Genomic DNA, 11,165 nt, shown 5'->3' with positions numbered 1-11,165 from the left:
ATTTCTGAAAAGTAGTTTTTATTATTAATTTATGATACAAAAACTAAATTACGTTAAATAACATGTAAATGAAAATGTTAACAAGCCTCAAGGCTTCTGGCTTCGATAAATGTTAGGTAAACTGTTCAAAATCTTGCATAATTCGACGTGATGATTGGAATTAAATTTGTCATTATTGAAGGTAAAAAATTCATTAGCCTTTATTTTTTTACCGTGCTGACACACACCTTTTACCTAAAAAGACGTAATTTTAGTATCCTGCAAAGTTATGTTTTGTTAGCCACCTCCACATATCCATCGATGTCTTCAGTGAGTGGCTTGTCTAACTCGACAGAAACCATCAAATCGTCCGATGAACGTAAAGTAAACGTTCTATCTCCCACACGGGATCCACTTACGAAACCATAAACCGAAACATTTTTGCCCACAAAACCAGCCATTTGGGCACCGGTTACAATGTTGTATAACGTACTACGGGTACTCATAATGACCATGATTTCTGTTTACACAGTTGTTAGCTGAATGTTGCTGTAATTTAAAAGTAACTTACGGAAAAAACTATTGTGTTGGACTCGTTAAAACTTGACTCCCGCGCTGTCAACCCGTCAACTGTCAAGTGCAAGTGTCCAAGTCCCAATGTAGCCAATAGAAGAGAAATAATCACAATTATTAATATTTATAAATTAATTATGAGTGGTTTTGTCTAGCATATTTTTGTATATGTGTAATTATTAATACTAAAGTAAAATAATAATAATAAAAATAATATTACCTTGTTAACATTCTAATGTTGGCAAGTCTCAAATGTCAATTTATAAACATAACCTCATTGCGCACAAATAATTGCTTTTTGTTTGTAAATAATTACCAGCAGATAATTAATAATACAATGTCTTTAGTCCCTGATTATGATTCGTTATCAAGCTCCGATTCAGAAGATGAGGAAATAGTTGAACCTAAAACCAGGTAACGTTAAAACAACCAAGTCGTGCCTTTTCAACTCGTTTCAATTTGATTTTAATTCTTGGCTTCCCTACTCGTAACAATAATGAAATAAAAATCGGGTCAGCTGTTTACATGTTCCAGGGACACCGAAAAGACGCCTCTCAAGCTTCCAACACCGGACTTTGTAGGCGTCTCTAACGATCCAGACGTACCAAAAACATCAGTTTTTAAAAACCCATTTACGGAAGCCGAGAACGCCAAAGAAGCGATTTTGCAGAAACACGTCAAAATGGTGGACGCTAAAGATAACGTCGTCGTAATAAACGGTAAAAAAATCTGTTGGAATTATAGGAAAGGGCGGTGTCGCTTTGGTCACAATTGTAAATACGCACATGACTCAGATTTACAAAAATCAAAAGAACAGTTACAAAGTGAGAAGCAAATGCAACAGACTGTTGTTTGCCAAAATCAGAATTTACCTGAACCGTCGCCTCAAGACTTGGAAAAAATCAAGCAAGAAGCAGTTACGCAAAATGCTCAAAAACGGAAAAAACGACCGGGATTGACGCAGGGACTCGTTCCTGGGAAGAGAATTATGAAAAATTATGTTAATAAGAAATTGTAATGTGTACCTTTTTTATTTATTTTCTTTGTGATTAAAAAAGGTTAAGAAAAAACGGTTTGTGTGTGACTATTTATTGATAGGTTACGCAAGGTCGTAACACGAACTCGATGTTAGTCCCCTTGACTCACCTGAATACTTTTATATAACATGTCATGATAAAAAGAGCGTTTGCTCTTAATATAAGTACACATTTATTAAGCAAGTAGAAGAATTACATACATTATCACACTCTAAACCCCAAAGACGGGGTTAATGTATCTCAGTGGAAGCACTAAAGTCTCTGCGCCACTTTTCAAAAGAGGTGTCGAGAACGCAAATACATCCACCTTTTTATAACTCTAAATGCATAAATTTTATTAAAAAGTAATGAAAAATAGTGGAAATACCTTTCTAAAATGCTCTCTCTTTTGAATATTTTGTACAATTTTTCCGGCCAATTAAAAAAAATACTTTAAAGTCAGCAAATAAAATATTAAAAAAAAAACTACAACAGCATTTGAGGAAATCACGAAATAACAACGAAAGCTTCAACAAGTAATCTAAACAGGTACATACATATTTGTTTCTAAGATCGTGAAGTCGAAAAGGAACATTTCGATTTTCGTGAGTGGAAAAGAAATGTTTTGTGTGACAAGTTTAAAGTTGGGTTTAAAAATATAGATTTTGAAAATTTCCATCATATAAAAGAGTGAACAGTCTTTCCGATTTATTTCAATATTGGGTGATTAATTTAATTAATTGAAAAGTTCAGTTCGTCACACTATTAAGTTATGAAGTTTTGGCTTACCACTGGTAGTCAACATTTATACTGGTCTGACTAATTTTATCACTGTTACGTTAAATACTGTGTCTACAAAATATGTTTTACAAAGTAATATAAGCTACATAAATAACTATTAAAATAATTAACTGCAAGACTACATAATAAGGTGAGATAGGTAGATTAAACCTTCATAATAGACGTGGAATTTTAGAATCACAAAAAAAAACAACTTAATGAGAACCGAGAGAGCTAGTAAAAAAATCGAGCGGCCTTTAAAAACGTCCATTATGAAAATCCTTCAACCGATAAAAATTAAGCTTTTCCATTACATTCTTTACCCTTCACGTCAGCATGGCCGTTCAATTTTAACGACTTTTTGCAATCGAGACCGTTTAAAGTCCCTCCAGTTTTATCCTTCGCCGTCCCATAGTCATAGGCTGGGGTGTCCTGAGGACCGGAAGGATAAAAACAGAATTTCTTCGATGTTGTCCAATCCTCCCGCAACGATAAATTAAACATGGAGTAATCGGGATTTCCTGTTACCTCCTTTTCAATTTGGAGGAACGGCGGGAGAGTTTCTTTTAAATTCGCTTCGTCCAAAGCCGAATAAGTTTCAAGCAACATCAAACCTCGACACCTGCAGATTTGTTATTACATCAAGACGTTATAAAAACCACAAAATTACCTGGGATGACTCGGTGGCTGATAGATGTCGAGTTGGAAATATTGATTGTTGTAGATAAAACACCGGCGAAGTTTGTAAATTGTAAAGTGGGAATTGTCCTTCTGGGTGAGTAGGTTGATATAGTCGCGATGAGTTATTTGCGTTTTTACTTCGATTACTTGACCTCCAGGCTGATTCTGACGTCTTACAGTGTGAATATAACTGTAATGACCTGTAATTCAAAAAATAATAATATTCGAAATTCGTGACTAGGGGAAACTAGGTGATGAAGCACTGTAACATTTTTCCCACAACACTGACCACCACCGCCGTGTTAGTAAAATAAAAAACCTTTCCTAATTATTTTCCCATATATTTGCACCCAATATTTTACAAATATAACACTAACTTCTACAATAATGAAATCATAAAATCAAAATCGTGCTTTACAAATGACGAATTTTTCTGTTCTCACCTTTTTGTCCCCGTTTTCGTAACCTGACTTGATTTGGTGAATTTGACTGTAAATAATTGTGAACGACTTCGAAATCTTGAAACTTGGGGAACAAAGAATCATCAGGCAACGGCCCTTTGACCAGGAACTTCAACTTGCGGGCGTTCTTCAATAAACGATCACCGGTGTCAATGCCGATTTTGTGACACACTGAACCGATCATTCGCCTGATCTTGCCTTCAAAATCAGTCGAGTTGTCAATAACGTCGAAATATGGGTGGCCGACCCAAGATGCAGCAGCGTTCGAGTCCAGCTCGCGAGCCAACTCGACACCTTCAGAGCGACAACTGTGGTCCTAAATAAATACAAAACTTAAGCCAAAAAATTATCATTTTGGCAAATTTTACTTCAATTGAGTAAAACTCTTCGGCCCCTTTAGCCGCTGAAACCATGTGAATGATTTGGTTGTAGCGGTTATCGCGAAGTTCGACGTTATTCCAGTGGTTATCTTTCATTATGTGTTCCCACTTTTCTTTGGTTATAACTGGAATTGCTAATTAGTTTTAAGTGAGTCTTGAACTGGATTCTTACATGCTGAAGCATCCATGGCACCTCTATCACAAATTATAAGACAATTTCTGTTACAAGATTTTCCCAATTCGAAGAAGGTGTTTTCGATCTGAATCATGGTCTTCAGGAGGTTTTCTTGAAATTTCACAGCTGCAAAAAATCAAAAATCATCAATAATAATCAATAACCATCAATTAAGTCAAGCAGAACGCAGCACAAATACAGTTTTCCATTGATTAAATGCCTATTCTAGCCCAAAATATGCATAACTAGCATTTCAACGAAACTATAAACATTATGTAAATTACCAGACATTGCGTGCGGCTTTAAAATGATTTATTTTAGATTGTAAAAAATTAATTTCGTTTTGTAAGAGACGTCACGTGATGATGCGAGTTAAAATACACGAAAGCTCCACAGGACGTTAGCGCTACATAGTAACGTTTTCGGAGCTTTTTCTGCTAATTTCTTACCCTCACTATGGACAGGCACTTCGGCTTCGCTCTTTTGAATTTGCTGAATTTTGATGCGGAGACCACGGGCTTAAAAAAATCACCCAACATAAAAAAATATCAGACGCCTGTTATGTTAATTGATTAAAAATTTCCATTCCCGACACTTAATTAAATTACTTTGAAACTTAATACCAATAATTAGGGCGATTAAAACGATAATAATAGACTCATTGTGCTTGGTTATTGGCCGCGATATTGAAAAAACGTCATTGTTTGCAAGATCAAATTTATTATCTGTAAATATAAATAAGCCGCCAATTTTGGCCTTTACCTTCACGACCACATCATCTGATCGTCGAGTGGGAAAAAAATGATCAAAATTTTTAATTTTTTTAATGCTAAAAAACAAAACAATAAACTTGACCCTCACATTCACTTGGCGAACTTAATTATTTCTTACAAAATACAAATATGTATAAACAAACAAAATTAAATAAAGCAGAAAAATGACGAATAAACAAGAAACACAGCAAACACAGCAAAAGCGAACGGAAATTTTACGGGTATTATTCTATTTTTTTGGTTTCTATTTTATAAAACTGAAAAGTTTTTTTCATTTTTACATTATTTTTTTAATGAAATCGGTAATAAATAACCTGTACTGGAACAACCTTCAAATTTTGGCGCGACTGCGTAAGTATTATAAAATTGAACACTAAATATTGTAAAATTATAATTTACCGACAAAATTTATTTATTACATGATGTCTAGACTAAAGCAGTTACATTTTACACCACCTGTAACACCCAAGTGGCTTGTATGTTTTGTATACAAGACCAAATATGCCTACTCTTTATTACAGAAACAAACTTTGTTATCTTAAATGTATAGCCAAAACAACAATATCAGTGACACACACACACACAACGGAAAAACCACCAATCTCTAGTAATTAATGAAAGTTTTTCTTAAATTGATTTCTAAGGTAATAAAGCTAAATTTTTGTACTCCTATAATTTACGAGCGGAAAAGTCTGCAACAAACCTATCCAATGATTTAGTGGAAATAGTGAAAACTCGCGGTAAAATTCCTTCTCTTGAAAGAGTGCCAAATGAATTCCAGAAGATATTTTTTCTAGCGCTACAAAATCCACTAACACCGATCTGTCAGCCTTCCATTAAATTTCTCTTAATGAAATGGGAATAAAATATTTAAGTACCTAACATCAAAATTCCGTAAAAAATACCAAATTACTTCAGTTTCAACGAAACCAGACAGTACTTGTGTCTCCTGGCTGTGAACTTTAAACGAATTCCCCGTTAGGTTATCTAAAAATAAGCTCTCGATTTGGTTTAACGCCAAGTTCTTTACTTTGAAAAACTGACCCCATCGACAAATTTATTTTGATGTTTAAATAAAAACTTAATTATTGCGAAATTTAACCGATTTTATTGTTAACCTTGTCCATATCATATCTTTAGGTCACAGAAATTAGATTTTTAGGCAAACAATTACAATGAATTTTAAAACAATGCCACATCTGCTCGACATAAAACAACAATGTTCACATTAGGTTCAAATTTGCAAGCAAATCAAATCAATGAAACAATAATAATTTATGATTGCAATCAATGACATCTTTAACATCAAAAATTGAAATTTAATGCGCATTTATGGACCAATCATCTGACACCAGTAAATTAAATTAACATTTTCTGTCACACTTTTTCTCTGTAACCGCAATTGAAATACAAATAAGGTCGTTTTATGTTAAATTCAACAATGAAAAGAATCGCAACACTTAAATTAATTTATTTTTCCGCTTAAAGGCACAAGTGTGTAAATATTAGTATTAAAAATGTAAAACAGTGACGCTGCATATGATAAAACGATTATTTTTTTAAAATAATTCGCCATAACGTCATTGATTTATTTCGAGGCCAGGAATTCATTAGAGCATGTGATTGTTCAAAGGTGTTTATTTAAGTTAAATGTGCGTCAGTTGTTGATAAAAAAACTGTATCTTTCTCCCCTACATTTTACAATTTTTCGGTTAATGAATTTGTTGCACCATGACCTATTTTTCTGATCCTCTGTCTGAAACGTTGTGTAATGGAATTATCGATTTTCATTGTATTACCCTATCTATAAATGATGCAATTTGCACAATGGACAATATTTAACAAAGAGAAATAAACCGAGTCGTAATTTTACTTATTTTCGTGCACTACGTAACAATTTAATTATTAACACAAGGAAAATTCCTGTTATCAAATATACAACCCGTTGGCTCACTATAGTGCAGTAAATAATTTTCATACAAAGGTTTCGCTACAGATCGTTGAGAAACCGTAGAAATACGCTATGAATTTTAAAAACGGAATAAATTCCATGGTCGCAATTATGCCAAGTTAAGGTCAAGGTTTTTGATACTAAACTTTTATTATTACAATTAGTTTGCTAAAAATTGTGGAAAATTACAAACTGCTTGGCGTATTTTTGCAATTTCCGGTTTGTACATTTTGTAATTTCAGCAAATGAATCAGAAAGAACGCAAGTGTTATTCTTGGCACGTGATTAAATTGCTTTGGTAAAAAATGAATAAATATTTATGAAATCCAGTGAACGACCTTCCTTGACGACCATCCTCACTTATGTAACTTCTTCCACAAGATATGGAGACGTCAAAATATTACGACGTGGAAAGCTCGTGATTGAGCACTAAGATAAGCTTTTAGGTTTAAATCGATGCTTGGCAATGGATTTTTTCTTCCAGAAATAGAATCCCGAAAATAATCACATTGTAAATATTATTTTAACAGCGGATTTATATTTTTCAGTTTCAGAACGTCATTCATAACAAAGACAAACCCCCCGAATATAATTAGCATAGGACAAACAATTACGCAAGGCATACTGTGTTTGGGTTAAATTTAAAACGAATTTTGTATTTTGTAACTGGGCCTCATCCAATCTAATCACGAACTAAAATAGACAACAGGTTGAGCTCATTTTGATAGAAAAAGGTCCAAAATGTAAAACGGGATTGGCAATCTGCAATATTTTGAGCGGGCCGTAATTTTTAGAAACGAAGAATTGCAGTCAGAAATGGGTTTTTACTCACCTTCCTCTTCACTTAAATCGCTGAACTTGATTCCTCCGCTGCAAAAATAAAATATAACATAAAATTTAAGTCTTAAACATTTGTATAATACGAGTTTTTCTTTCGTTTGTTAAAAGATAAGAAAATAAAAAATGAATAAAGTAAATGTCAACAATAATCTACTCCCTGGAATTGGGATTCGTTTTTGTTAAGTTTGCAAAATTTTCAAAATGTCAAATTAAGTCATTTCAAAAAACTAGTGTGTCTGCAATTTAGGCAAATGTAACAGTTTGATTGCAGTAAATTACATTAATGCATTACCTTATTGTTTGTTTTTTTTTAAATTAATTTTGGCACTTCCTGAGAATACCGAATGTAAATTAGAAGTGTCAATATTGCTTGCTCATGTTTTGATAGTTTTTGCTCAATGACAGATTACATCTTGTGAGGTGAAATGAATCGGAAAAATTTGGATTCTATAGATACAAAAGAAGAATCTGAAAAGACTTCACTTTTCATAAGAAAAAAATGTTGAAGTGACAGATTTTTTATAGAAATGCCACGACGTATAAACCTTTATTATAGTCGCGAGTATTATAGGTACAATTTTTTTTTCTAATTGTAGTTATTTTATCAAATATCGTGGGTGTATGTATGTACATACAGTTGGGAATTAAAATTTCGGGCAGTATTGTCATTTTCATAATGTAAACTCTAAAACAACCTTTACATTAATAACCTCATTTTTTACTCTTGTCATGTTTATGTAAAAAGTAGCGTCACTGACAGAAAAGTTTAATTGTCAAATGTCAGTCATGATGACAGTAAAAGGTAGTTTACAGTGAACTTTTTGAAGTGACAGAAAAATACTGCCCGACATTTTAATTCCGTAACTGTACAAACGAAAACAATTAAGTCTAATTTTTGATAATTTTAATTAACAAACTTATTATACCTATAAAGTCCATATTTGTTTGTTCTTTGACAAGAAAAACTAACTAAGTCTATATCTGTTGTTAATGCACAGCTATGGAACTGTGCATAATAGTGTAAGCCCAGTTTAGAGTAAACACATACGGCAAAAATACGTTTTTCCAAAAATGTATAATTGTGGACATAATTAATTTTCCTTGTACGCCTACGATATGAAGATTGTAATTCATTGATAACAGTTTCTACGTTGAAAACATGTGAAAAATTTTGCGAAAGTACGCTGTTGTCCGAGCATAATTAAAAATTTAAAACATGTATATAGGAAATTGATAGATTCTAATCTAGTGAATCACCTAAAATTATTTTGAACTATACAGCGTGTCCCAAAAATAAGTGACAATAAAAACTTGTGTTTTTTTTTTAATGAAACACCATATATTTTTTAGCATTTTTGGATGTAGATTTTTATGACAATGTTTTTAAGCTAAACTTTTATTGCAAAAAAAACTAAACTAAGCAAAATCGACCAATAAAACATTGTCATAAAAATCTACATCCAAAAATGCTAAGAAACATATGGTGTTTCATTTAAAAAACATAAGTTTGTATTGTAACTTATTTTTGAGACACGATGTATACTGTTGAACAGACACTGGTTTATCCACTATAGTAAATAAAGTATCTTTTAACAATAATGTTGTATTGGTTTATTAATATTTAATATAATATTTTTAATATTACAAAGACAGTATAAAACAAGAATAAAACTGAAAAAAAAAAACATTTCTAGAGTTTAAAGTCAATTATCTACAACAAACTCCTTAAAGTGTCAAATTTTTTCAATATAGAGCCATAAATTTTAATTTTTTGGGTTATTTCATCCATATCAAACATAATAATTATTAATCGCAATTACGTTGCAGAAAAATGCTGATGAAACATTTTCATAACGTTAAAAATACATAGTACCTGAACAATGCATTATACAGTCATTGCATGGAAATTCTTAGACTTTTATCGTAAATATGATTTCTTATCTGCTGAGGTTTGTATAACTTTTAATAAGCAATATTTCACCTATACTAGTACAATAAAAAAATTCCGTCCAAAATGCCAATGAAATCACTTAATTTAGATTAATATTATTTTATTATGATAAAAAATCGACCACGTGTTCGAGTATACATTTCCGACAAATTACAATCTTTAAAATAAAAAACATTTTAAGTTTTGAATTGACGCGAATACAGTCCTTTGCGATAAATGATAAGATAATACTGATTTCAAATAATGGAACCTTTTATAAACTATCTGCGATTTTAATGATGTTCTAAACTCCATAAAGTACTAAAGTAGGGACAATGTTTTGGAAATAAAAACGTAAAATGTATTTGTTTTGGAACAAAATGTAAAATACAAAGAAAAGTCAATGGCAACATTATAACTAGTTTTTAGGAATTAATTTAATAAATCAAATAACTTGAAATAATTGTTGAACACCCAATTAAACATTTAATTTTAGCTCAAGTTATAAATTTAAAAACCACGTGCTCCTGAATCGGGGCAGCGATCCAAAACATGTTTATTCAAAAATAATGTCTAGACTTCCTGACTCCAAAAATCCTTATTTGTTATGCATCTATTATTACTAATAAAAAGTTTTTTTTCGTATAAAATTATATTTAAAAAAGTAAAACTATAAATAATGTTTTAATGTAGGAAAAGACTGGCTTGAAGCGCGACGTTGGGTGCCAAAACACAATTTTATTGTTATTTTCTGGTATATTTAAATCACCCGGCTAAATTAGGGAAAACCCACGATTCACTGATATTATTATTTTGAGGAAATAGATAAAAATATTGGGAAATTACCATGACACCTACCTTAGTAGTACTGAGGCAGTCTCAGGTACTCTGAAAACCTGTGAACACATACATTTTGAACTGTGTTTTCTTAAAAAAGTGGAAAGCCGTTTTACCTTCCATCCCATATTTTCGAAAAACGTGCTCAGCCTGGCTTGACCGGTTGTTTTGCCACCACATGGTCCTGAACAAACCGAAATTAATCCTTTGGAGAATCACTTGGTCGACTTACCTCCTGTTAGGACAACTCTGTAACAAGTTTTATCTTTCGCACTGGTTGTTTTATCCATATTTCCGGTATTTTGACGAAACTTAGATTTTCTAATTGAATTTTGCTAATATTCGAGAAGGTGATTTTGTTGTGAAAGATGAAGAATGAAAATCAAAATTTGTAAGCACTAAAAGAAATAAACCGGGTACATGATCAAATTTTACTGTATATTGATTTCATGATGTGTTATTTCGCGAAAGCGACAAAGGCTGACACGCGACACCGCACAGACGCGGGACTAAAGAAATGTGAGCGAATTTGAGTCTTAAATAAACATCATCGCTGACAAAATTACATTTTGACAAGGGAGTTTTGACGCAGAGGGATGGCCACACTGGAATCAATACACGTGGTTCCCGTGGCGCAAATTTTGAATTTCTTGACAATTATTGCGCTAAAACGATTAAAACAATCTAATTAAACCGACAAAGAAACAAAACATTATTGTTTTTACAAAAATTGGGTAAACTGTGGTTGTATACCCTGCAAAATTAACCATTCATACCTAAGTAAAATAT

General features: G+C 32.3%; 3 protein-coding genes across 4 annotated transcripts; 1 reads left to right on the top strand and 2 right to left on the bottom strand.

Moving 5' to 3' along the window:
* Position 1: 1 nt before the first annotated feature.
* Positions 2-540, bottom strand: LOC123015778. Its single transcript, XM_044415712.1, has 2 exons — positions 285-540; positions 2-234 (listed from the first exon to the last, which is right to left on the bottom strand). Exons 1-2 carry the CDS (start codon positions 492-494, stop codon positions 88-90), a joined length of 357 nt encoding a protein of 118 aa, XP_044271647.1. The 5' UTR covers positions 495-540; the 3' UTR covers positions 2-87.
* LOC123015777 lies at positions 18-1,639 on the top strand. Its single transcript, XM_044415710.1, has 2 exons — positions 18-966; positions 1,087-1,639. The coding sequence occupies exons 1-2, from the start codon at positions 788-790 to the stop codon at positions 1,568-1,570; spliced, it is 663 nt and encodes a 220-aa protein (XP_044271645.1). The 5' UTR covers positions 18-787; the 3' UTR covers positions 1,571-1,639.
* On the bottom strand, positions 1,626-10,930 carry LOC123015774 (TRPL translocation defect protein 14). 2 transcript variants are annotated; one of them, XM_044415707.1, is made up of 10 exons: positions 10,609-10,930; positions 10,493-10,560; positions 10,398-10,435; positions 7,602-7,639; positions 4,495-4,563; positions 4,043-4,171; positions 3,859-3,995; positions 3,473-3,806; positions 3,019-3,229; positions 1,626-2,970 (listed from the first exon to the last, which is right to left on the bottom strand). In XM_044415707.1, the coding sequence occupies exons 1-10, from the start codon at positions 10,664-10,666 to the stop codon at positions 2,646-2,648; spliced, it is 1,407 nt and encodes a 468-aa protein (XP_044271642.1). In that variant the 5' UTR covers positions 10,667-10,930; the 3' UTR covers positions 1,626-2,645. The 2 variants fall into 2 exon arrangements, with proteins under 2 accessions (XP_044271642.1, XP_044271643.1); XM_044415708.1 differs by lacking the exon at positions 4,495-4,563 and having other exon boundaries at positions 10,609-10,928.
* Between the last annotated feature and the right edge of the window lie 235 nt (positions 10,931-11,165).

This window comes from Tribolium madens, unplaced genomic scaffold, assembly GCF_015345945.1.
Source record: "Tribolium madens isolate multiple individuals breed KSU strain unplaced genomic scaffold, Tmad_KSU_1.1 Scaffold_19;HRSCAF=116;Tcas5.2_LG9, whole genome shotgun sequence".
In the NCBI taxonomy this organism is placed as follows: domain Eukaryota; kingdom Metazoa; phylum Arthropoda; class Insecta; order Coleoptera; family Tenebrionidae; genus Tribolium; species Tribolium madens.
The sequence above is the reverse complement of the archived record's forward strand: the minus strand, read 5'-3'. Positions and strand labels throughout refer to the sequence as shown.